The following is a 27954-nucleotide window of genomic DNA, read 5'->3' on the forward strand; positions in this document are numbered from 1 at the left end:
CGAGTCCAGCAAAGGTCGGGTTAGAGCTGGTGCCGTGTCTCTATAGAGCTGTCCTTACCTTGGGCCACCTGTTCTTTTTTGCTCCACCTTCCTTAGTGTAGCTTTTGTCTTTATGGTTGTAGGTGGCTGTTGTACATCTAGACATTGGATTGACCTTCTATTCAGAAAAATGATGAGATGAAAGCCCTCTACAAGACTTTTACATCACATTGAAGGGGACAATGTCCCAAGGACACGTAAGTGGGAAATTGATATATTCCTCTTTGATTCTCATTAATAGAGAAGAGGGGTTAAAAGTGGACATGGACTTGGAATGGTGTTGAGTGGGCCGGTGTCTTTATCTGACACAGAGCATCCATTTCACGAGTCTGCGTCAGTACATACCCTTCACATTAACAAGCTCTGCATGTCACATGCTCAGTGTCTCTCCCTCCCGCGTAATACAGGTTCAAACTCTCACCCAGTGAGTGCATTCAGGTTGAAGTTCAAAATCATGGGTGATGTGTGGAAGGTTGCATCAGGTCCAGGGTCCCTATGGTCTAGAGTTGATGTGCCTCCAAACTACCAGTATAAAATGGGTGCAAAGGAAGAGAGTGAATAGTTTAAAATGCCCATTCAGAAAAGGGAGTAAAGAGAAACACATCCCCGTCATCATCTTCCTGCCATCAAATATGGGTGAGTTCTTTGATTGGTCCCTGGCTCTGACCTCAGTGGCTATCTTCCTTCTCTATTCTATTCTACTTTCTGGAAGTCAGGGGCCCAGAACACTCATAAGCTATCACTGCCCAGATTTGGGTATCCAAGGGCAGGACAGTTCTCTTATGTTAGGTTGTGTTGTGTCCTCATGGTTAAGCTTGGTGACAAAAGATGCACAGGTGCCCTCAAAGGCCCCAGCTGGCCCCCACTTCTCCTCTGCTGTGCGTCTGACTTGCTGCCAGCATTGACCAGCAGTGACCTCAGTTATGCCACCCACTGCCTGATGTCCAGAGGCTGAGCTTCCCCAGGGGTCTCAGTTTCCACAGATCTGTCCTTTTATAGATGTAAAGACAAGATGGACTCCACTGATGGTGGTAACGCCTGGCATTTAGTGGGGAAACATCATTTAAATGATCACCTGTCATCACTCAGGGCCAAGTGCCTGTGGAAGACAAGGCTGCAGATGAAATATTACATTTTAATGAAGACAGTGAAGTATAAGGACCGCGATGAGTTGGTTGCTTCTAACTGCACTTGGTGAAAGAAAATGATGAGTTCAGGGCTTCAAAAAAACCCAGAAAGTTCCTATGACTGCCACGGAAGGGGCTCTCTTTTCCTGTGGCCACACAGATTTTTGATAAACAAACTTAAATTCGAATCCAATGGTGGATTGAATGATAAATCTACTTGAACTCACCACCTAATATGTTTCTCATGATAGAGGCCAGGCACTGGTTGGGAAAGAATTGAGGTGAGGACATGTGAAAGTCCCAGTGAAGCCAAACACATTAAGCCCAACATTCTACTGGGATTTGTTTGTCAGTAAGAGCAGCCCTTCCTCCCCTGAGGAGCCTAAACTTCCCCTTGCCTGAAGAGCCTATAATGGTCGTCCTAAAACAGCTGTCCTGTTTCCTCCCCCAAACTATCATTTTTCATTGCTTCTGAACCTAGACCTTAACTTGAATCCTGGCAGTCCCCAGGGTGTTTGGTTAGCAAGTGTTACCTACTACACGTATCAGAAGGATTGTAGTAGCCAGTTTACAGCAGAAGCTTACTGGGGACATGCACAGGCGACATTGGAGACACCTGATCGGGAATCCCCTGGCGAGTGATGTCTGGTATAATCCTGCTCCCTCGAATGCAGGCAGAACCTGTGACTTGATTTTAGACGACAGAAGATGTCAAAGATGGGAGTCACTGAGTTCCTTTTTGCTGGATCTGGAGCAAGAGATCCTTGCACTGGCACAGAAGCAGCTGCCATGTCGTGAGAGGACCTGTAAGGGGACCAAGTGGCCAGGGCCTGCAGTGGGCTCGGAGAGCTGAGGGCAGTCCCTGGCTGTCAGCTGGCAGGAAAGCAGTGCCTCAGTTCTAAGACTGCAAGGAATTGGATTCTGCCAACAGCCATGTGAGCTGAGATGAGGACACCGTCCTCCAGAAAGGAGCCCAGCCCAGCCAGCACCTGGCTGCAGCTCTGTCCCGGGCAGAGGACCTAGCTAAGCCATACCCCAGAAACTGGGATGCAAACGGGTGTTGTCCTCGTCCATGAAACGTATGGTGATGTGTTACACAGCAACCGAAAGTGTATAGCCGATGCGTAGGGAATAGGTCCTCGGTGTACTCAGCCAGAGTGGAAGGGATGCCGTGTTGGGTGGCGCTGAACGTATTGAGACGGGTGTCATCGCCGGAGAGCCTGGATTCAGTGTATTCGTTGGAGCAGCTGGGAATCGCACTAACAGTCCAGAGTGACCAGACTCTGAACCCAGCGGTGGGTAGCTTACACTGAATAAAGTTGACAGCCTGGAATTACTTGGTGTGTCGAGTAAGGCATCTGAAGGCTTAGGGAGGCTGGAATGCTGGAGTGGACGTTTTATGTGAGATGTCCATGCAGACTCCCCTATTTCTGGCCCCTGATGGGTCTAGAGGCCTCTCCCTTCCAGGGCTCAGAGGAGTTCTTGGTGAAGAGCGTGCTGGCATCTTGAGGTCTCTACTGGCAGCGCTCTGTGGTCCAGCGATGGGAGTTGAGATGGGCCTGGTGAATTACATGGGCTGTTGGCATCCAGGAGGAGTGCCATGCAGAGGCCAGAGGTGCTGGGTGTCGAGGCTGAAGCAGCGATCAGAACGACCAGACCACGGGGGTCTTGGCACATTGCTCATGGTGTCCCCAGACTGAAGGAGGTGGAGGGCAGTTCCGTCTGTGAGATTCAAATTCAGGTTGGTTTATCAGAGCTCCAGGCCTGTTTCAAAGAAGCCTGACTAAGCCATGGCAGTTGAGAATCGTGACTTCTTAGCTAATTTCCAGAACTGAATCAATTCACAGACTCAGAGGTATGTGTACCTTGGGGCAGAGGCAGCCCACGGGGGCTCTCTTGAGGAAGGACCCGCCACACGGCCCAAGATGTATGCTGCACAGCTTTCCAGCCTTCCCGGAAGGGACCCGCAGCCGCTTGCTAGGGTGGCTGCGTAAGAGAAAGAAACATACCAGCTATTTTGGAGATGACTCGACTCTGGCTCTCAACTGATGTTCCTCCCGGGAACTCACGATACCGCCGTGCTCAGGGTGGGGACTAGTAAAGGAGTGTGGGGTCAGGTCCGTGTCACGATGGGCTGCGTGGGCTCCCTGGTCCACTGCCTGACTCTTCCGAGCTGCATAGTCAGAAGAGCAGCTGGATGAATTCCTCCTGTTGGTTCCATGAGCTGCGGAGTTACTGGAACTGGAAAGACCTAGTGGAGCCCCTAGAGCTGTCCCCACCTAGGAAGATAATAAACCCAAAGCAACGTTGCATTTCTGGAGGGATTTAGGAGATTAATGCCATTTTCAAAGACTAGAAGGAGGAAGGATAGTGATTCCTCTCCCATCATCGTGCACGCATCTCTCTGACCTGGGCAGAAGACACTGGGCCTTGGACAATGACCGGCCAGCTCCATCAGGTGGGATTCCAGCTGCAACTTCCTTTACACTTGTTGTTTATTTACTAGAATAAATTAAAACGGTCCCTGATGCGTGGTGCAAAGCTGCTGATCTGGTGAATGCTCTGATCTTTGTACTTTCAGGTAAAGTCCACCAGAAGCAGTTTGTTTTCAGCTGGCCAGACAATAATAACACTTTTACTGTCCTACTGTAAGACTGTCAAATTCCAACTCTGTCATCATCTTGTCTGCAGATAACCTGACCTTTCCATTCCACAGTGTACCAGGCTGACCCACTGTGTTAAAGGCACCGTGCTGACTGCAATGCTAAACAGGAATCACCAAATTCTTCACACAACTTTGTGAGACACAGACGTGTCCGAAGGTTGGATGCAAGCCCCACAAGATTTCAGGATCCTGCCACCTTGGTGACATTTCTAGGGGTCTTGTGATCTGGCCCATGTTGATTTCCTTCCATGACTGTAGAAGAATTTCTTCGTCTGGCTTCTTCCAGCAAGAAAGAGGTGCAAAGCCAAAGAGGGGAATTCTCTTGATTTTGGAGTCCGTATTTATTTCTACTGATGTGTTTCTCCGGCTAATTTACTAAGTACCCTGGCAAGCTGCCAGTTTTGAATGAGACTCAGGCAAAAGATGGCTCTGCGGCTGTTGCAGGCCCCTGCACGAGCTGCTCCTGCCACCAGCCCTGGGCGTGCTGGACGGGTGTGCGTGAGAAGGGCTCGGGCGGGTCCTGAGGCCCGGGGAAGTTGATTGTACATGATATATTGGAAGCATCCCAAAGTGGACAGTTACAGCCGCGCTCACAGGTAGTCCCATAAGAGCGGTGAAGGGAAATCTTCTCAAGAGATGCAACTTGGAGCAGTGCCCTTGGTTTCCCACTTGGTCAGAAGTGAGAGTTGACTAGAAGTATGGAGCTGCATGGATTTTTAAGCAATAAGCAAAAGTTTAGTGGGACAAGATTGGAAATTGGGTGACGAGGAGGAGATGTTTGTGGCTGCATCTCTCAGGATAAGCACAGAGCATGGAGGAATGCACTCTAAGGGGAAACTCAGCTGAGAGAGCTTTGACCATCCAATACACGAGATGACCGTTCTGCGGACAGTGGTCCGCCTCTCCTTGCCATGAACCAAGTGCATGTTGACAAAGATGGAGGCTCTGCCTGATATCAAGACACAACCTGGCTGTAGCCTCTTCTGAGTGCCCGATCTTCCAACAGGAGAGTCCAACAAGGAGCCCCCATTACGGCAGCATTTACCAGGGAGACAGCCAACCACTGGGATGGCAGGTCCAGCAGCATGGGACCAAGGCCATCCTGAAAGGGGCCGTGCTTTGTTCATACTGGCACTGGGTGCAGATTTTCTTTCCATTATTTCTGCCAAAACCACCACCTGCGGATTTAGCAAATGCCGTTATCGCTGTGATTATAGTCCTCACAGCATTGCTGCTGAACAGGGAACTTACAAGAGGTGAAGCATGACAATAGACTTGTGCTCTTACAGTTTACTAGTTTCACCCTGCTCCCCATTACCTTGAAACATCTATAGTGACAGGATGGTGGGTTGGTCTGGTGAGGACTCTTCTGGTGCCACCTGAAGGGATCACTTGGAGGCTCAGGTGATGTCCTCCTGGGTGTGACTTATGCTTTGAATCACCAACTAACAGCAACGGCCACACTCTCCTCATTGATTTTACTCCTGTAGAATTACGGTGATTATTTGGAGAAGGGTATGGTGGGAGAACTGTCCCTACCTGTGTGGCAGTAGTATCTGGTAGTGTCACTTCTGTAGTTCAGACCCTCGTGGGTCTCCGAATCGTGTGTGTGTTGGGGAGTAGGTGACAGGAATGGCTTCTCATGATTACACCACAGACCAACTAGCAAACATTAGCTTCTGGTCTCTGCAATCGTGGACTCTGCTAGTTTAAAGGCAGTATTTATCAAGGGAGGAATGCATCTATTAAACTGTGAGCTGGAACTTGCATCTCATGCTCTTGAATCAATGCATAAGAGGGAGCTGACTGTAAGGTCAGAGTGATTGACTCTAGTGTTCTAGAGGAGACTGGGTTTCCCCAGCACTGTGGAGACAGGCAGGAAGGGTGGGGTCCTCCGTGGCGAGTCTGAGCACCCCGGTGTCCCGTGGCACAGTGAACCGAAGACCACAGTGCCCAGGATAGACGGGCTGGTGATGGCACAGGATGTGGGTGTAACAGCTGTGACAGCGCGCCTTCCCCACCTTCTGCCATAAGGTGTGACTGACCTATGGACACACGGCTGTGCTCTGCATACCCTGCTGTTTGCCCTGGCCCCGCGCTTCCTGCAGGCTGTGTCCCCCAGTGACTGAGCTCCGTGGAGCACAGAGCTCAGGCCCGTTATCTGCATACATGGGGTTTCTTGATGGGTGACTGTGGCCTGAGGGCTGCCCATCACCCAGCCTGCTCTGTCTTGGACCCGCGCTGCAGCCTCCAGCTCCACCCAAGGCCTCCCCTCCTTCCTCCTTGCTCCTCGGGGTCCAACCTGCATCTTACCCCAGGCGCTCCCATCCTCTTCTCTCTTTCTCCCCTTTTTCTCTCACACACATTTTTCCAAATAAGTCTCTTACACATCTGATCTTATTTTTGTGACTGTTTCTCAGGAGATCCTAACTGACCCAAGGAACGCCAGGAGCCAGGAGTAGTCGGGGGACACAGGCAGTAACGTGGGGCTCAGGGACTTATTCCCTGAGCAGCCAGTGGGCAGAGAGCGAGCTCACCTGTGTGCCGTGTGCTTGCAGGTGTGAACATTTGAAAGGTGAGGGGACAGTGATGCCAGCAAGGCCAACTGTTTTGGCAGAATACTGTTAAGTCAAATGGATGCTTTGAAAAGGAATAAAGAGAAACAGATGATTGAAGACTATGGGTCGAGCCAGAGGCCCCTTTGTAGCTACAAAAAGGCCCCATTCATTGCACTGGCAGCAACCAGGACGTTGGAGTGTGAGGGCGTTTGGTCAGAGGAACTGGAATATGAAATGGACTGTGCAAGGGTTCACTGAGCAGGACCCTTTCGGGGGGTTCCCCCGGCAAGGACTCCAGGCTATGCGCAAACTTACTGCTGGGGGGGCGGTGCTCTGAGAGGCCTGGGAAAAGTGATGGGCCACACTGAGCAGAGTGGAAGTGATGGAGCAGCCCCGGGAAAGTGATGGAGCAAGGAATGCAGACTTAGGCGTGCAGGAACTGATAACTGACACGAGGCCGAGAGTCCCAACGGAGCACTGTGTTCCACAGGGAGCTCAAGGGCACACCACTCACAGGGCCATCAGGGACGTGAGGGTCGCTAAGCACTTCATCGGCGGGTCTCCTCCACAGGCCAGGGCTAAAGGTGGGAGGGGCGGAGTAATGCAGTAATAAAGCCAGAGGGAGTGCCCAGCTCTAGGCACAAGTGACCACGGGCCCAGAACCGCCCACTGGGCGCTGAACCTGGGCTGACCCAGCAGCAGTCCGTTGTTGCCTGGAAGTGGTCCACTGAGGACTGAGTCCAGACAGGACCAGCGAGCCCAAGTACGCTGTGAGAGCTGGCAACCCCCAACCCCCATCTGATCCACAACCATGGCACCAGGGCCCTTCCCCACGCTCACATCAGTTCAACCAACTCAGGGATGAGGAAAATCCCAAGCTTGATGTATGGGTGCACTGGCTCCGTCGGTGAGCGCAAGCCAGAATTTATGAGCGGCTGCCCATTTCAGAGGTTGCAGAAAGACTGGAGAGGGGACGCTCTATACCTGCTCCTGGCCGGTGGTCCACAGGCTGGCTGCAGCCAGGGGCCTAGAAGGAAAAAGGCTGGAAGACTGGATGCCAAACTGTCTGGAGCGGGGACCTGTGGATGGACACAGGGCCATAAGCACAACTATGAGAACGTGGAGTCTCACGTTAACATCCAGCAGGAAGCTGTGCCCTGGAAGAGGCCCGGAACAAGCAAGTGGGTAAAATGTCGCAGCCAGCTTTCATCACGTGGACACATGGACAGAATGGCCAGGGTAATGAGGTGGAGCTCCGTGTGCTCCCAATGGCACGGACCTCCACTTTCCCGGACTCTTCCAGCTCACGCCACCTCTGAGTCCCTGGTATGGCCCCCTCCTCAAGGACACCAGCAACTGGGTAGCAGCTTGATGACATTCATCTTCCAACGGTCCGTCCTTTCAGGAATGTACACCCACCCGCTGCGTGGTCAGCACCACTGTCCAGGGTGCCACTCCCAGCCTGGCCCCAGCCATGGAATCCTGCACAGAAGAGTAGCCAACCGAGGGTGGGACCACTCCATAGCGTAGAAGGTGCAGGAGTGGACCCCCACCACCCAGCAGGGCAGCAGCAGTGCCACCTGCCTCTGCAGGTGGAGGGCGAGTGGGAGGCCAGCCCGCCCTCAGTCCACTGAAACCAGGGGGGCCTACACTTTTCTGGTGGCGTGTGCCCAGGGTAGGGTCGGAACGGGCAGAAACGTCTTCTGTCGTTTGGTCATCCTTTTCCCATCCTTTGGCCTTGCTTGGGGCACTTCTGTCTGTGCTATTGGCGGGCGTGATTTCAAGGGGAGACAGTAAGGAAACAGGGAACTCTCTGCGGTGGTCTTCCCCAAATCCCTCGGAACTTAGGCAGCCCCCTGCTTCTTTGCAACCTCCAGAGTCTTTTGTTTCTTTTGAGTGATGTCCAGGGTTTTTAGTAGAAAGAGGGAGAATCTTCGAGGAAGGGAACTACTGTATTTTGGCAGAACCAGACGTCTCCTGAAGTATAATTTGATTATCTTAATATCTTCCAAGTCTCAAGTGACTTTGCCTCTTCCATTCCTGACATTTGTTATTTGTACCTTTTCTTTCTTTTTGTTCTTGGTCAGTCCATCAGATTTATAATTTTCACTGTGACATCTCATTTGTCCACTGGGATGTTTGGGATTCTATTAATTTGCAACATATGGAGACTTTTTACTCAGCTCTTCTTACTTACTGATTTATGCTTTAATTCAACTGTTGTCAGGAATTACAATCTGGATGATGTCAGTTCTTTATAATGTGTTGAGACTTTATGGCTCAGCATAAAGTCATCGTTTATAAATTTTCCATATGTGCTTGTAAAAAAATATGTATTCTGTAATTTTTTTAAGAAGAATTATGTACATGTCCACTAGGTCAACTTTGTTAATTAAGTTATTCAGGTTGGTAAAATGTCTCTGAGTATTTTGTCTCCTATTCATTTTACCAGTTATATATAAAAATACTACCCTATAAATTCTAGTATATATTCTTATCAAGATCTAATGTTTATTTTTTGCTATTTTATATCCTTATAGTTTTAAGAATGCAGTTGACATAAAGATATTTTCAATCAAACAAAAACTGAAAAAAATCGCCACCAGTAGAAATTCACTAAAAGAGATACCAAAAAGTATTCTTTAGGCAGAAGAAATATGATTTGCAATGAAAATGAAGGAAGGAATAAAAACCAATAAAATAGCAGATACAGGGATATAGCTAAATGAATAATGACTCTCTGAAAAATAATAGTCAAGACCTGTCAGATATAAAACACGTAGAATTAAAATACTTTAAAATAATGGATATACATAAGGAAGAGGTAAATGGAGTTAAATTGTACTATGGCTTTGCCTGTAAAGTGATAAAAGCATCAATAAATATAACATCTTAATAAGGCAACTACTTATGTATACTACAGTCTGTACGGTACTGTTGCTGTATATGAAATTCGAAGTTGGCATTTATTTTCCTTCAGCACATTGATGATATTCAGGTGTCTTCAGAATTCCATGGTTTCTTTTGATACCAAAAGAAGAATTATACATTCTGTCCAGCTTCTTTTGATGCTTTTGGCAGGAAGATTTTTCTAAGTTATCCAATCTGCCAATTCAGGAATGTGAAGTTCTTAGCTTTAAAAAGAAGATTTTTGGTTTTTATTTATTTATTTTATTTATTTTTTTAATTTTTAATTTTTTTCGGTATGTGGCCTCTCACTGTTGTGTCTCTCCCGTTGCGGAACGCAGGCTCCGGACGTGCAGGCTCAGTGGCCATGGCTCACGGGCCCAGCCGCTCTGCGACATGTGGGATCTTCCCGGACCGGGGCACGAACCCGTGTCCCCTGCATTGGCAGGCAGATTCTCAACCACTGCGCCACCAGGGAAGCCCCTTTATTTATTTTTAAAGAAGTCTTCCTCCATGCTACAGCGGAGGAAACTCTAGTGAAAGTTTGCACTTAAGGTATTTACTTACTGTTAGACCCTATTTCTACTTACATAGTTTAATGAGCATTGCATTTAATTTTATATATATATATATATATATATATATATATATATATATATATATATATATATATATATTCTGGCTACACTGGGTCTTTGTTGCTGTGCATGGGCTTTCTCTAGTTGCAATGAGTGGGGGCTACTCTCCGTTGCAGTGTGGGCTTCTCATTGCGGTGGCTTCGCTTGTTGTGGAGCATGGGCTCTAGGCGCACAGGCTTCGGTAGTTGTGACACGTGGGCTCGGTAGTTGTGGCTCGAGGGCCGTAGAGTGCAGGCTCAGTAGTTGTGGCACACGGGCTTAGTTGCTCCGCGGCATGTGGGATCTTCCTGGACCAGGGCTCAAACCTGTGTCACCTGCATTGGCAGGCGGGTTCTTAACCACTGTGTCACCAGGGAAGTTCCATATTTAATTTTAGAAACAACAAAATGAAAACATATTGTTATCACAGTCTGTAACGTGAGGCAAGTTTATATTATAGATACTACTTAGTGTAATGTCCATCCTTTATTTAAATAAGAAGTGAAAGTCATAATATATATTGAAATAAACCTCAAGGATTATATTTAAATAACTCAAAATATTTATAGCATTTTGAGTATTTTTTAAATGACACATGTTATTATTCTTGTTTAATTTACTTTAAAAGACTGAACTATTTCAAAAGTATTTTTTTAAATGTAACTCTGTGTGGAAGTGCAAAACGCAGCTTAAAAAATAGTTTACTTTGGGGCTTCCCTGGTGGCGCAGTGGTTGAGAATCCGCCTGCCGATGCAGGGGATACGGGTTCGTGCCCCGGTCCGGGAAGATCCCACATGCCGCGGAGCGGCTGGGCCCGTGAGCCATGGCCGCTGAGCCTGCGCGTCCGGAGCCTGTGCCCCGCAACGGGAGAGGCCACAACAGTGAGAGGCCCGCGTACCACAAAAAAAAAAAAAAAAAAAAAAAAAAAAAAAGTTTACTTTGTAAATCAGCTCGACACACATACCCATGAAACAATACATACACATTGGACCTAATCATATAAATTCAACATCACATATAATTAAATATTATAAAACATTTTCCTGGCAGATATCATATATAAATAGGATAAAAACTAAGATATTATAGGTTTTAAATTTAAACATTTGAGAGGCATAGTATGGGGAAAAAATGAGTCCTAAATTAAGACATTCACTTTTACTTAATTAGAATCTTCAAAAAAAGTTTTATTATAAAATATTAACTATATTCCCTGTGCTGTACATTAATTACAATTACATCCCTGTGACTGATTAGTTTCATAACTGGTAGTTTGTATCTCTTAATCCCCTTCGCCTATCCTGCCCCTCTCCCCAACCCTCTCCCCTCTGGTACCCACAAGGTTGCTCTCTGAGTCTGTTTCTATTTTGTTTGTTCATTTGTTTTGGTATTTAAATTCCAAATATAATTGAAAACATACTGTATTTGTCTTTCTCTCACTTATTATTTGTCTTTCTCTGACTTATTTCACTGAGCATAATACCCTCTAGGTCCATCCATGCTGTTGCAAATGTCAAAATTTCATTCTTTCTTATGTCCGAGTAATATATATATATATATATCTATATCTCATCTTCTTTATCTATTCATCTGTCCATATCTTGGCTATTGTAAATAATGCAATGAACATGAGGGTGCATATATTTTTTTAAATTGAGTGCTTTCATTTTCTTTGGATCAATACCCAGGAGTGGGATTGCTGAATCATATAGTAGTTCTATTTTTAGTTTTTTGAGGAAATGCCATACTGTTTTCCCTGGTGGCTGAACCAATTGACATTCCTACCAACAGCACACAAGGGTTCCCTTTTTTTCCACATCATCACCAACACTTAATCGTTGTCTTTTTCATAATAGCCATTCTGACAGGTGTAAGGTGATATCTCACTGTGCCTTTGATTTGCATTTCCCTGACAGTTAGTGATGTTGAGCATCTTTTCATGTGACTGTTGGTCATCTGTATGTCTTCTTTGGAAAAATGTCTATTCAGGTCTTCTGCCCAGTTTTTTAATCAGATTTTTTGTTTCTTTGTTTGATATGGAGTTCTATAAGTTCTTTATATATTTTGGATATTAACCTCTTACTGGACATATTCTTTCCAAGCATTTTCTCCAAAATGTCTTAATTTCAGTAGTCTCATATTTCCAATGTATTAAGCAGTGAACACTTTTATATGGACCTCGTGCTATATAAATATATAAATATGATCTAGTCTGTGTGTTTTTTACAAATATTAACTCATTTAATTATCTTAAGTGTTGGTACTACAGTCTCTATTTTATTGATGAGCAGGGTGAGAGTTGGAGGTAGGTAGCGTGGACTTGATCAACATTCAGTAAGTGGTGGGACTGGGATTAGAACCAGCCTCCAATGGCGAAAGTCTTAACTGCTAAGTTACGTAAAGCAAAGAGATTGCAAACATCTATTAAGGATAAATGTTCAAAGGCTGCTCTGGCCTTTGTTTCTGGTGATTTTGATTCTGTGGATGTGGAATAAGGCCTAGGCCAGGGATGAGACCCACTTGCCTATGCCTTTTCACTCCTACCATCCTCTGCTGGTCCCAGATCCATCCCTCCAACTAGCATGTTCTAGCCCTTATTCCTAAAAGCATCATGGGCATTCCCTTTAGATCAATTTCCTCGTCTGTTTTTCCCCAACAGGAATTCCCCAAGTATCTTCAGCACTGAGCATGATATTCTCTATCTGTCAGATAAGCAGGAAAAATGGTGGTTGGAGAATTCTTCATTGTTACACTTGGTAGATAAAATCGATGTTGTCTGATAAATTTGCACAGGACATGAACACTTACAGGCAGACTCGCTTTCACTAAAGGACTTTAAAAATACATCATCACATATATATGTGTTAGCATACGGTATTTGTTTTTCTCCTTCTGACTTACTTCACTCTGTATGACAGACTCCAGGTCCATCCACCTCACTACAAATAACTCAGTTTCATTTCTTTTTATGGCTGAGTAATATTCCATTGTATATATGTGCCACATCTTCTTTATCCATTCATCTGTTGATGGACGCTTAGGTTGCTTCCATGTCCTGGCTATTATAAATAGAGCTGCAATGGGGAGGGGGAAGAGTAAGCTGTGACGAAGTGAGAGAGTGGCATGGACATATATGCACTACCAAACATAGGGTGGATAGCTAGTGGGAAGCAGCCGCATAGCACAGGGAGATCAGCTCGGTGCTCTGTGACCACCTAGAGGGATGGGATAGGGAGGGTGGGAGGGAGGGAGATGCAAGAGGGAAGAGATATGGGAACATATGTGTATGTATAACTGATTCACTTTGTTGTAGAGCAGAAACTAACACACCATTGTAAAGCAATTATATTCCAATAAAGATGTTAAAAAAATACATCATCAGGGCTTCCCTGGTGGCGCAGTGGTTGAGAATCCGCCTGCCAATGCAGGAGACACGGGTTCGTGCCCTGGTCCGGGAAGATCCCACATGCTGCGGAGCAGCTAAGCCCGTGAGCCATGGCCGCTAGGCCTGTGCGTTCGGAGCCTGTGCTCCGCAACGGGAGAGGCCACAACAGTGAGAGGCCCGCATACCGCAAAAAAAAAAAAAAAAATACATCATCACTCTCAGTCTATAGGAAAACTGTGTAATTCATAAATGTAGTAAATACAATCCCTGCAACAGTCTGTTAAAAATGAGAACAGAAACCTATGGTTTTATATTCATCTGGTACCTTGTAAATCATCACACATATTTGTAAATAATGCCATTTAAAATAATTTGGTTTTGGTTTTTTTTTTTTTTCATTTTCAAATACTGGGTCTGTGGAATCAGTATCTGAAATTATTCTTTTAAATTAATTCAAATAATAAGTAGTAAATAACACAAATACATATGTGTCTATATGCATGCTTATACTTACAGCTATGAGCAAACAGTAATAGACTTTATGAATTTACAGAAACAAATGAGAATGACAGAGTCCTGAGTAGCATCTCTCTCAGTCCGCTCCACACACCTTTTACTACTTCCATCTGTCTTTCTTTGATGTCGGACATCAAATTTTGATTCTTACTTCAGTGTCACTATTTGTAAGATCTGTATTTTTATGGTATTGATTCACCATAATTAATCCCAAAGAAATGCCTGCCCAGTGATGCATTGCTTCTTTTGTCTTTTGCTTGTTTTGTTTCAATCTGATCCTACTTATATTTACATTTATACTTCAGATCTCGGTGAATTCAGAGGGTAAATGTTTAACCATGTGTTTAGATGCACGCATGTATGGGAAGAAGCTTCCACCTGGAAAATACAGGTAGTTCTGAGGAATATATTGAGGGAAATTATCTCGCCCAAAGACTACTTTAAAAAATGTATTTTCTTTCTTTTTTTTTTTTTAAGAAAGGGATTCAACATGTAATGTAATCTTTGAGCTTTTAAATCATATTCCCAATATTTTAAAGGTTTCTAACACACTTTTTCAAATCTATATTAGTCTAAGTTTCAACCTTTCCATTTTGGTTCCAGATCCAAATTAATCATTCCCTTTACATTTCCCCCTTATTAGTATATAACATTATCTGTCCTTTCAAGAGTAGGTATGTTGTTTATTGTACTAAAAAAGCCCATTATGTTTCTTTTAAAGGCACTTATTTTTTTTAATTGAAGGATAGTTGATTTACAATGTTGTGTTAATTACCGCTGTACAGCAAAGTGATTCAGTTATACATATATATACATTCTTTTAAAATATTCTTTTCCATTATGGTTTATAAGATGATATTAAATAGAGTTCCCTGTGCTATACAATAGAACCTTGTTGTTTATCCATCCTATATATAAAAGCTTACATCTGCTCACCCCAGCCTCCCACTCCATATCTCCCCTAACCCCCTCCCCTCCTTGGCCACCACCATTCTGTTCTCTATATAAAGACATTTAGTTTTTCCATAAATAGAGGACAAATTTTGATTCTTACTTCAGTGTTGCTATTTGTAAGATCTGCATTTTTTTGTGGTATTGATTTACCATAATTAATCTAAACCTACAAAAAGATCAATAGGAAATCATATTTTATATGAAGCTCCTTTACTGCACTGATGCCTGTTTTTAAGTAGGAATGCTTTCTTCTAGAGAAAACAGTGAGGGAGGGTGGGAGCTGCTGGACTGACCTGGCCAGGGTCTGCCGACTGCTGGGACCTTCTCACCCCCTCAGCCACTCCCACCGCCACCGGAATTGTTTGCACTGGGGACAGTCTTTGGTTTTGTTTTGAGAAATAGCATGTGCTTTGAAATCACAGATTTAATATCATGTTGGGTTGGCAAAAAATTGCCTTCAGTTTTTAGGTAAAAATAAAAGACACATTTTTCATTTTCACCAAGAACTTTATTGAACAGCATATTTACCTTTTTGTTCCACTACCTTCTGCCGTTTTTCAAGCAACTTCATAATTCCATCTTCCCCAAACTTTATCTTTTTGAGCAAAGAACTGTTCCAGGTGCCTTTTACAGTCTTCCAGGGAATTGAAATTTTTTTCCATTAAGAGAATTTTATAAAGACAAAAATCAATGGAAATCCAAAGGTGTGATATTTGGTGAACTCAGTGGATGAATCAGAACTTCCCAGCCAAGCTGTAACAGTTTTTGCCTGGTCATCAAAGAAACATGCGGTCTTCCATTATCCTGATGGAAGAGTATGCGTTTTCTGTTGACTAATTCCGGACACTTTTCGTTGAGTGCCACTTTCAGTTGGTCTAATTGGGAGCAGTACTTGTTGGAATTAATTGTTTGGTTTTCTGGAAGGAGCTTATAATAGAGGACTCCTTTCCAGTCCCACCATATACACAACATCACCTTCTTTGGATGAAGAGCCAGCCTTTGGTGTGGTTGGTGGTGGTTCATTTTGCTTGCCCCACGAGCTCTTCTGTTCCACATTATATACAGTATCCACTTTTCATCGCCCGTCACAATTTGTTTGAAAAACGGAACATTTTCATTACATTTAAGTAGAGAATTATAAGCCGAAATACGGTCAAGATGGTTGTTTTCACTTAACTTATGTGGAACCCAAACATCAAAGTGATTAACATAACCAAGCTGGTGCAAATGATTTTCATTGCTTGATTTGGATATTCTGAGTATGTTGGCTATCTCCCGCGTAGTGTAACGTTGATTGTTCTCCATGTCTCGATTTGATCGCTATCAGCTTCACCTGGTCTACCCCACCGTGGAGCATCATCCAGCAAGAGATCTCCGGCACAGAACCTTGCAAACCACTTTTGACATATTCAATCAGTCACAGCACCTTCTCCATACACTGCACAAATCTTTCTTTGCGTTTCAGTTACATTTTTACCTTTCTTGAAATAATAAAGCATAATATGCTAAAAATGTTGCCTTTTTTCTTCCATCTTCAATATTAAAATGGCTAAACAAAAATTCACCAATTTTGCTGTCTTTTTAAAAATGCACACTGATATGACAGCTGTCACATACAATCTAACAAAATTGTTTCAAATGAAGTTAAAGACAACTAAGCACTAGTAGAGCCATTTTATGGAAATAAAAACCGAATTTTTTTGCCAACCCAATATAATGTGTGAAGATTATATTTATAATTAATTTATGTGAGTTAAATTAAACTGAAGTTTACGAGAATTAAATGAAAAAACGTGTGCAGAGTATAACTAACCCAGGAAGGCACTTAATACCTTTTTAAAGTCATTGGTTCCATACAATCTTAACCTCATAATTCAATCTCTACTGTATATCAGAAGGTAACAAGATTTTTTATTTTAAATTATAAATGACAATACCGATACAAGTTAATGACTTTAAGCAAAAGTTCAAAGTGGAATTTAATGCCATCCCTGTTTTTACTGACTTAAGGACCTGTAGGTGTCCTAGACCAAGAGTTCCATTGGTCCAAAGGCCATAGGTACATTTCTTGGTCATCCAGGCCTAAACCATACTTGACCTATAGGATACACTCAAGAAATATCTGTAACATGACATCACTGGTTGCAGGAGGTCAGCTGATACTCCTCCGGAAGAATACTTGATGCCGGTGGTACCACCCATTCCAGCCCTGACTGTGCCCCATGCAGGGAAATGGAAGCAGACAGACGTGGCCTTGGTTCTATCACTGAAACTCAGACACGTCATCTACCACGTCTTAATTTCCACATTGAGACAGCAAAGTTGATAAAATGAAGAAACCAGAGAATCTGAGATATCTATTATAGTACATGTCATATAATTGGCACACAATAGATGGCAGCTTACTTCATTTAGTTTCAGGAAGGTGGGTCCTAATATTTGGTCATATTTATAAATTTCAATGCAAGGACCATACCTAAACAAAGACATAAAAACCACTACTGATGCTTGAATACTCTTAACAAGAGATCTAGATATAGTTTAGTTAGGAGTAAAAGTATACGACAAACATTTAGACTAGGGAGTCATATTTTGTGAGGAATTACCTTTCAGTCTCACAACTGTTGAGATTGCCTTAGTAGAATTAGGGGAATCTGTGGCTGTTTGTTCCCTATATTTGTGTGGATTAGAGAGGAAGAGCATTTTGGAAATTCCTGTCTAATTTCTAAAGGCTCTGCTTTAAAGTCCCAGGCTCTGGTATAAAGCACAGTCTGTTTTTTCTGTTTTTTGTTTTTTAACATCTCTCTTGGAGTATAATTGTTTTACAATATTGTGTTGTAGTTTCTGCTGTATAACAGTGAATCAGCTATACCTATACATATATCTCCATATCTCCTCCCTCTTGCATCTCCTTCCCACCCTCCCTATCACACCCGTCTAGGTGATCACAAAGCACTGAGCTGATCTCCCTGTGTTATGTGGCTGCTTCCCACTAGCTGTCTATTTTACATTTGGTAGTGTATATATGTCAATGCCACTCTCTCACTTCGTCCCGGATTACCCTTCCCCCTCCCTGTGTCCTCAAGTCAATTCTCTATATCTGCATCTTTTTTTGGTGTGTGTGTGTGGTATGCGGGCCTCTCACCGCTGTGGCCTCTCCCGTTGTGGAGCACAGGCTCCGGATGCTCAGGCTCAGAGGCCATGGCTCACAGGCCCAGCCGCTCCGTGGCATGTGGGATCTTCCGGACCAGGGCACGAACCCATGTTCCCTGCATCGGCAGGCGGACTCTCAACCACTGCACCACCAGGGAAGCCCCTATATCTGCGTCTTTATTCCTGTCCTGCCCCTAGGTTCTTCAGAACCTTTTTTTTGTTTTTAGATTCCATATATATGTGTTAGCATACAGTATTTGTTTTTCTCTTTCTGACTTAATTCACTCTGTATAACAGACTCTAGGTCCATCCACCTCACTACAAATAACTCAATTTCATTTCTTTTTGTGGCTGAGTAATATTCCATTGTATATATGTGCCACATCCATCTTTGTTATCCATTCATTTGTCAATAGACACTTAGGTTGCTTCCATGTCCTGGCTATTGTAAATAGTGCTCTAATGAACATTGTGGTACATGACTCTTTTTGAGTTATGGTTTTTTCTGGGTATATGTCTAGTAGTGGGATTGCTGGGTCGTATGGTAGTTCTCTTTTTAGTTTTTTAAGGAACCTCCATACTGTTCTCCTATCAATTTACATTCCCACCAACAGTACAAGAGGATTACTGTTTCTCCACACCCTCTCCAACATTTATTGTTTGTAGATTTTTTGATGATGGCCATTCTGACCAGTGTGAGGTGATACATCATTGTAGATTTTTTTAAATTAACTAATTAATTTATTTATTGGCTGTGTTGGGTCTTCATTGCTGCACATGGGCTTTCTCTAGTTGTGGCGAGCGGGGGCTACTCTTTGTTGCAGTGCACGGGCTTCTCATTGCAGTAGCTTCTCTTGTTGCAGAGCATGGGCTCTAGGAGTGCAGGATTCAGTAGTTGCAGCAGTAGTTGCATGGGCTTAGTTGCTCCGCAGCATGTGGGATCTTCCTGGACCAGGGCTCAAACCCATGTCCCCTGCATTAGAAGGCAGATTCTTAACCACTGAGTCACCAGAGAAGTCCCCCTCATTATAGTTTTGATTTGCATTTCTCTAATGATTAGTGATGTTGAGCATCCTTTCATGTGTTTGTTGGTAATCTGTAGATCTTCTTTGAAGAAATGTCTATTTAGGCCTTCTGCCCATTTTTGCATTGTGTTGGTTTTTTTTGATACTGAGCTGCATGAGCTGCTTGTATATTTTGGAGATTAATACTTTGTCAATTGCTTCATTTACAAATATTTTCTCCCATTCTGAGGGTTGTCTTTTCATCTTGTTTATGGTTTCTTTTGCTGTGCAAAAGCTTGTAAGTTTCATTAGGTGCCATTTGTTTATTTTTGTTTTTATTTCCATTTCTTTAGGAGGTGGGTCAAAAAAGATCTTGCTCTGATTTATGTCATACAGTGTTCTGCCTATGTTTTCCTCTCAGAGTTTTATAGTGTCTAACCTTACATTTAGGTCTTTAATCCATTGAGTTTATTTTTGTGTATGGTGTTAAGGAGTGTTCTAATTTCATTCTTTTACATGTAGCTGTCCAGTTTTCCCAGCACCACTTATCGAAGAGGCTGTCTTTTCTCCTTTCTATATTCTTGCCTCCTTTATCAAAGATAAGGTGACCATATGTGTGTGGGTTTATCTCTGGGCTTTCTATCCTGTTCCATTAAGCTGTATTTCCGTTTTTTGTGCCAGTACCATACTGTCTTCATTTCTGTAGCTTTGTAGTATAGTCTGAAGTCAGGGAACCTGATTCCTTCAGCTCCATTTTTCTTTCTCAAGATGGCTTTGGCTATTCGGGGTCTTTTGTGTTTCCATACAAATTGTGAACTTTTTTGTTCTAGTTCTGTGAAAAATGCCATTGGTAGTTTGATAGGGATTGCATTGAATCTATAGATTGCTTTGGGTAGTATAATCATTTTCATAAATGTTGATTCTTCCAATCCAAGAACATGGTATATCTCTCCATATGTTTGTATTATCTTTAATTTCTTTCATCAGTTTCTTATAGTTTTATGCATACAGATCTTTTGTCTCCTTAGGTGGGTTTATTCTTAGGTATTTTATTCTTTTTGTTGCAGTAGTAAATGGGAGTGTTTCCTTAATTTCTCTTTCATATTTTTCATCATTAGTGTATAGAAATGCAAGAAATATCTCTGCATTTTGTATCCTGCTACTTTACCAAATTCATTGATTAGCTCTAGTAGTTTTCTGGTAGCCTCTTTAGGGTTCTCTATGTATAGTATCATGTCATCTACAACCAGTGACAGTTTTACTTCTTTTCCGATTTTGATTCCTTTTATTCTCTAATTGCTGTGGCTAAAACTTCCAAAACTATGTTCAATAATAGTGTTGAGAGTAAGCAACCTTGTCTTGTTCCTGATCTTAGTGTAAATGGTTTCACGTTTCACCACTGAGAACGATGTTGGCTGTGGGTTTGTCATATATGTCCTTTATTATGTTGAGGTAAGTTCCCTCTATGCCTACTTTCTGGAGAGTTTTTATCATAAATATGTGTTGACTTTTGTCCAAAGCTTTTTCTGCATCTATTGAGATTATCATCACAGTCTGGTTCTTAACTCAAGGCCGTCATTCAATAGAATGAAACTTGAGCTGGTTTCTGAACTTTCTGAGCCTACATTTACTTTTCTGCAAAAAAGGAGATAATGTTAACTACTGCCTGGGGAAACTGCATAACTCTTGGCTTAAAATATGTATTTATTGATTGCCTAATAGTAGATTATTTCAAACTACAAAATAAGTAACTCTGTTATATATAGGATGTTAATAATTTCATAGACATTACTTATTGGATACTTTTCACTCGTTTTCATTTTAATTGTAGGAAATACAGGCTTCCAAAGGAAATAATCCCTGAAATCAAGTAGAAATAAACATAGAATTGTATTCATTTGATAATGTAATTACAATAAATAAAGAAAATGGGAAAACCAATGTTCCCATAAAGTATACTGAAAGGCAATAGGCCTGAAATTAATTCCAGGAATTTTTAAAAATAGGAAATTAATCATTAAATGTTATTGAATATTAAATAAAATTGGGAAATGTTTATATTTCTTGAAACTTGAATTTAAAACTTAGGTGTCAATATTTACAATTGTTTTTATTCATCAGACTGTGTCAGTAACGTACTAAAATGACTGCAGGTATATCCTTTGATTTTTAATTAATTTATTTATTTATTGGCTGCCTTGGGTCTTCATTGCTGTATGTGCGCTTTCTCTAGTTGCAGCGAGCAGGGGCTACTCTTTGCAGTATGCAGCCGTCTCATTGCAGTGGCTTCTCTTGTTGTAGAGCATGAGTTCTAGGTGCATGGGCTTCAGTAGTTGTGGCATGTAGGCTCAGTAGTTGTTGCTCATGGGCTCTAGAGTGCAGGCTCAGTAGTTGTGGTGCATGGGCTTAGTTGCTCCCTGGCATGTGGGATCCTCTTGGACCAGGGCTTGAACCTGTGTCCCCTGCATTGGCAGGCAGATTCTTAACCACTGTGTCACCAGGGAAGTCCCTCCTTTGATTATTTTTGATAATTCTGTGTCTCAATAATGTGGCAGCCACTGGCTTTATATACTTCTCTGAACTTAACAGGTAGGAGTTAAACAGAATATAGTTCTTAGACCACAAAATGCCCATGTGCCAAGCAGTTAGAGCACATTTTCACTTACATTTTCTGAATGTTATTGAAACTCTGGTTGAGCGCTCTAGGCCAGCATGACTGTCCAGTGTCACTTAATGTTCAATGGAATTTATTACTTTTAAAATTAGCCATTTGTACTTAATTTCCACATTTCTGTGTTAGGTTACAGTAGCAGATTCTTCACAGTTTGACACTGGTGAAATATAGACAACCATCACTTTTTAACACTTTTCCAACAGGCTATGGAAACTTGTATTTCTGTACTGATAACTCAGTTCATTGATTTATTAATTCATCAGATACCTATTGAGGTGTTTAATTATATTATGTGAAAAAATTAAAATATTCAGAAATACTCAAAACTGTGAAAGAAAGTCAAAGATAAGAGATTTATATTCCAAAAGTTGGAAATAATCAGTAAAGAAATACCAAAACTGTGAACTTGACTTGTTTTATCATCAATAAGTACCAGTGTCTCCTCAGTATAAGAAATTACATTCAGCATCAGAAATTTTACACCAAAAGCCATTTGTTTCCTGACTTGCATCATAAATGGCCCATGACTATCTCATGGCTACTCACCCTAAACTCAGCAATACTGGGGACTGGGTAGGCGTCAGGTTCCTGGCCCGGGACCTTTGAGGTCTGCAAGTCAACTGAGACACCAAGAGACCACTGGGCAGGCAAACAGTAATGGGAGCTTTGAGTTGCTCTTCAAGAAACATGTTGGCCTTAAACAAGGGCAGCAAATAACTGAATTTATATGTTGACAACAACTCAATAAACCTTTAACATAAAGGTACTGGGTGATATTCTGGGGATGGAATGGTCCATAGCCTGAATTAAAGAGATTTAGAGTAAAGAATAGAGCAAAAGTAAAATGAACTATAATGCAAAGTACGATATGATTTCAAAATCATGCTAAAATACACTATTCACAACAGCCAAGACATGGAAGCCATCTAAATGTCCATTGACAGAGGAATGGATGAAGATGTGGTACATATATACAATGAAATACTACTCAGCCATAAAAAGGAATGAAATTGTGCCATTTGCAGCAACATGAATGGACCTAGAGATTATCATACTAAGTGAAGTAGGTCAGACAAAGAAAGACAAATATCATATGATATTGCTTATATGTGGAGTCTAAAGTATGACACAAATGAATTTATCTATGGAACAGAAACAGACTCACGGACCTAGAGAAGAGATTTGTGCTTGCCAAGTGGGAGGAGGGGTGGGAGAGGGATGGATTGGAGTTTGGGATTAGCAGCTACAAACTATTATATATAGGATGGATAAACAACAAGGTCCTACTGTATAGCACAGGAACTGTATTCAGTATCCTGTGATAGACCATAATGGAAAAGAATATATTAGAAAAAAAAAAAATATATATATATATATATATGACTGAATCACTTTGTTGTACAGCAGAAATTAACACATTGTAAATCAACTATACTTCAAAAAATAAATCATGCTAAAATAAGGTACCAAATGTATAGCAGGGTATAATATGACCATCCAATTAGGACTGAAGAATTCAGAAGTAATGGCCTTTGAGTTTGATACTGAAAAGTGGCTCATCTCTCCCTGTGCTGAAAAGGCAGGGGTGGCAGGTAGAGGCAGGTTCAGAGCCCAGTCTGAGGCACCGTGATCCTAAGGTGCTGAGAGCCAGCAGGGCCGGGTCAGGGTGTGGACCAGGACCCACATGTAAAGATGCCAGCCTGCCATGCTGAGGAGTCTGGCTGTTCTGTGTGCGATTGGGAGCATTCAGTCAAAATGGAAATCTAGGTTTAGGAAAATGAAATCGTAGACTGGGGAGGTTCTTTGGAGTGAGGAGCATGGAACAGTTCTACTGTGGAACCACAAGGAGTGGCAGCTGGGATGGGAAAAGTACGAACGGTAAAAATGCATTTATTCTAGAATAAGTGAATTGCTCACTCTAAACCGGATTCTTCAGGAAAAATGACTGCATCAGCCATCGGAGTGATAGTAAGTGGGCAGGTTTAGTAAGAACATTATGTTTGCAAATTATATTGGCCAGAGAAGCCATACGCTGTCACCAATGGTGCCCACTAATTGGGACGCCTGGAACTGTCCCCTTGTGCCAATGGGATGACATCTAGGTCACCTTTGTTAATTTTTTATTAATTCTAAAATGTCAGGTGTGTCCTCCAATGCAACACAATAACATCTGACTTTTTAAAATTAATAAAAAGCAGACTTGCTCTCTTGCCTATTAAAGCAAATAGAGTGAGTTGTTAATATTTGCTTATTTGGCTTGTGTCTATACTTTTGTTTTCTCTATGTTTCAATAATCTATATTTAAAATAATCGATGCAGTTTTCAATAATGCTTGTTAGAAACTGTATTTTTCATGTTTCAACTAATGGACACATTAAGAAGTCCATTTCAATGCTTAAAATCAAAAACAAACGAAAACATCTGAATTCTCTGAAATATTTTGGACATTTTTTAACATTGTACACATACAACACTTACATTGGGGGAGTGAAGAGAAGAGTTTATTAAACTTATTCATGATGCCACAAATTTTAAAATGTATAAGAATTCATCTCTTTATGTTTTACTGCACACAGGAGATGAAGACACTGAAGGTATGAAAAGATTGAAAAGAAACTAATGTGAGTTTCAAGGCATATAAATTCCTTGAGGTCAAGCATACACTCCTATCTCCATCTGTACTGCAGACTCTGGCATGTGGCGAAGGGTGCAGGTAAGGTTTGCTGTGTGCAGTAGTGAAATAGGAGCTTCTGTGAAATGTACAAGTACTGATGGATCCATCCAACAAGGAAAAGAGCCTATGGCTGAAAGAATGAATCTTAATTTGAAAATCTAAAATATCAGATTAGAAAATTCTAGAGTCACTCTATTGCTTATACAAGTAGCTTCAGGTTTTCAGATATTGATATAGGTTGAATAATTTGAAATAAATTCAAGGTAAGCTTGGAAATTCATTGGTAAGCATGGTTTCCTTTTTTTCACTTGAATAAACCATTCAACAACATTTATGAGGTACTCATGGAGTAGGCCTATTTGAATGTTAAGAATTATGGCTCTCCGATCACTTCTGCACTAGAATTTTGAGGCTCCCTTTTCAGTACTATGTCAAAACTGTGTTTTGAAATCAATAACTTGGACCCATACTTTCCTCTGTTAGAGCAGTTTCATCATTAGGAATCTCAGCAAATGTTCTATGGAAAGAGGAGGAAACCAAAATTTCCCCCGATATACTTTATGGATGTGAAAGTCTAATATCGACAGCATGAAGTAAAGAACCTGAGAATCACACACGTCTCTTGGATGCAGATAGTATTCTACATTAAGCCTATGCAGTGTCGTTAATCCAGGTTCTGCCCTGTGTTTGGCTATGTATTGTCCTTATGTGGAAAGAGGAGGGGCGGGGATTACTTTACTGTAATAGCGGCCCTGGGGCTCCGGTCGGGAGCATGCCCAGGACAAGGGTGGGACGAGTTGAGACCATTTCACAGGATGGTGTCAGGTTCACACTCTGTGCAACAAAATACCAGGTTTCCTGGAATTCTCACCACGTTTGAGGAGCCATCACCATGATTTCCAAGCTCACCGCCCACCCGGTAGGAGTGACATGACCAAGAGGAGCAGGGAGACTCTGGGCCCCCCTGCTGGGGTCTGTCTAGTTGCAGCGTGTCTGCTGGGGTGAGAAGAGGCTGCTTGTGTGCTGAGACATCCCTGCTGACCCACCTCTCCAGGAGGCTGGGGCCATTTGTCGACAAAATCATACCCTGATATAACCTCGGCTCATAAAAATCTTCTCTTGGATGATGCAGAGATGGCTGATTTCTAGTAGCCTTTAATACAAAAAAGTAAGTTCTGGAAAGCTGATCACACCTGAGCACGTCTAGATGGTACTTCCCCTGAGGATTTGCATGGAAAGCTGAGTGCAGAGCCCATTCGGCCCAAGGTGTTCTTGATAAACAAGATACAAATTAAATACAAGCATATGTAAATTTCTTGAGGATTCAGTTAGTGGTGGCTTTGCAGTTACTAAGGTCTACAGTGGGTCAACTTTTTAGTGATGACAAAAGTATCCATTTTTCTTGGGTATTATTCAAGCGTTAATGACTGAATGATTTCTTCTGTATGGAATGAAGCCTCTCTGACCACCCTTTGCTGACCTCTAGATCCCACCACGATTCACAGTGGTTTCTTATTTGTGTTGCACCAGAGGCCGAAAGTCCATGAAGGCAGGAAACCATGATTTATTCCTTTTTTTGTGGTCACAATAATTTGTACTTAGATGCTTAATTCAAAATTTTGGAATCAATAAATGTATGTACGGGGGAAAAGCTTTTAAGGCATTAAATAGTGACCTTAGTTCTGCCTTTTATCCCTAAACCTATTAAAACTCTGGCTACCTTTTTCATCAGCGTGTCAGGTGTTGATGTGATTGATAAAGGCAGAAATATTCTGTAACATGCACTGATCAGATCAGCGGGATTAGCAGTGGCCTTCTTTTATCCAAATGAAGAGAAGTGGTGTTGGTTTGGAGTGACATGTAACTCCAGGAACGTTGCCCGTGACCTTCGGCGCTGTTGTTTTAATATATTCAACAGAACTGCTTTCTCACTGGGCTCTTGCACAGTGACTAATACAGGTCTCTCGTTCAGGATTGGACTATGCCTGCCATGTAGGAGAGGATTGTCCCCAGGAGAGCCACAAGTCCATGGACTAGAGAGGTGGGATGTCCGTGCCACATGTAGACCGCAGGTAGAGACTTGTTCAGGGGTTGTTTCCCTTCCCTCTCCTCCAGAGAAACAGGGGTTCCCCTATTTGACTGTGTGCTTCCGCATGAGGTACCAGTGATGCAAATAATCCAGCCTATCCTGTTCCTCAGTTTGGGACATGATGTAAAGTCGTGTTCAGAAGAGAAAGTCAGGTAAGTGAAAATGAAATATCTGCATGCATCCATCAATGGCCCACGACATGGGAGCTTTGAATGAACAGAAAAAGCGTGTATTAGTTATCTTTGTACCTGCATCTCCCAAATGACTGAGAACGAAGATACTAAAAGCAGTAAGTTACAAGAAGGAAATATTATATTTGTGTGAATTCGACTGGATCTTCTAAGGATCGACACTATATATCTCTCTGTAATGAAACAGAATTTGGAGAGGATCTCAGGGAAAATCAGTTCCCTTATCTTATGATCCATTAATGGGTGCACTATTCCAGGATTCGAAGGAGAATCAGCGACCACAAATAAACCGTGATGGAATCAGAAATGCAGAAGAAATGCAGGTACGCGGCGAGGACAGTTGACAACACAGCATTTTTAATCTGTATCTATAGAAAACATTTATAGAAGCTGTCTAACAGAGGGATTATAGAAATACATCTCATATATAATAGTGTACTTACTGTGAAAATAGCACATTTATTTAGAAGTGGACTTTTTTGCCCAAAGTTCTTGTCGATGTTTTGAAATATGTCCATTTCCTTCTCCTGCAGTTGTCGTGACCAAGAAAAGAAAAAGTACCAACAGTTTTCCACGATTCCTCATCAAAAGTCTGCTCCTTTCGGTCGTTATTTCCCAGAGGCATCCAGAACGTTCAGATAGATCGGGAAAGGATCCTAGAAAACACCTGTGGTCCGTGCGGCCAGTCTCACATCTGCCGGCACTCGTGCCTGGTGCACATGGCCTGCCTCTCGATCCTCCAGGTGCCCTCCTCGTAGGTGCAGTGGCAGACGGTGCACTCGTCCGTCTTCACTTCCCTCCCGGCGGGGATGACAGCGGTCTCGGCAAAGCAGTTTGGGCCTGGAAAGAAGAAACCGGTTGCACTTAATTAGGGACTTAGCTTTACCTTGCATGTTTTATCCACTCCCTTTCAGGAAGGACAGTGAAAAAGTTACCATTTCAGGACTATGAAGTGTTCCCATTTTTTCCTGAAATGAAAGCCATGTTATTTTAAATGACACAAATGCACTTATTTACAAAACAGAAACAGACTCACAGACTTAGAGAATGAACTTAGGTTACCAGAGGGGGAAGGGATATTCAGGGGGTTTGGAATCAATGGACATGTACACACTGCTCTATTTAAAAGGGAGAACCAACAAGGACCTACTGCACAGCACAGGGAGCTCTGCTCAGTGTTATGTGGCGGCCGGGATGGGAGGGGCGTTTGGAGAATGGATACATGTATATGTATGGCTGAGTCCCCTTTGCTGTGCACCTGAAACTATCACAACATTGCTTTTTCTCTCTCTTTTTTTTTTTTAATCACAACATTGTTAACTGGCTATACTCAAATATAAAATAAAAAGTTTTAAAAAATTAAAATAATAAAATTTTTATGAATAACAATCCTGTGTTTTT

At 42.4% G+C, this 27954-nt stretch overlaps 1 protein-coding gene and 1 long non-coding RNA gene across 4 annotated transcripts in view; one reads left to right on the top strand and one right to left on the bottom strand.

The window, feature by feature from the left end:
- The window catches only part of VWC2 (von Willebrand factor C domain containing 2), a 136714-nt gene that overhangs the window by 2660 nt on the left and 106100 nt on the right, over window positions 1–27954 (bottom strand). Inside the window, exons 4-5 of one of the 3 annotated variants that reach the window (XR_010842355.1) lie at window positions 26997–27393; window positions 24024–26568 (exon numbers count right to left, since the gene is read on the bottom strand). Coding sequence is in view for 1 of the 3 variants with exons in the window: in XM_059073954.2 (XP_058929937.1) it covers window positions 27242–27393 (152 nt within the window). In the remaining 2 variants the exon portion in view is untranslated. Of the gene's footprint in view, window positions 1–24023; window positions 26569–26888; window positions 27394–27954 lie in introns of those variants that run through there. The other 2 variants (XR_010842354.1, XM_059073954.2) reach the window with 2 other exon arrangements.
- On the top strand, window positions 128–27872 carry LOC136794882 (uncharacterized). Its single transcript, XR_010842356.1, has 5 exons — window positions 128–236; window positions 24176–24312; window positions 26246–26345; window positions 26811–26876; window positions 27087–27872. It is a non-coding gene; the product is annotated as an uncharacterized lncRNA (long non-coding RNA).

The sequence above is a fragment of the Kogia breviceps genome, chromosome 9 (genome assembly GCF_026419965.1).
Source record: "Kogia breviceps isolate mKogBre1 chromosome 9, mKogBre1 haplotype 1, whole genome shotgun sequence".
In the NCBI taxonomy this organism is placed as follows: domain Eukaryota; kingdom Metazoa; phylum Chordata; class Mammalia; order Artiodactyla; family Physeteridae; genus Kogia; species Kogia breviceps.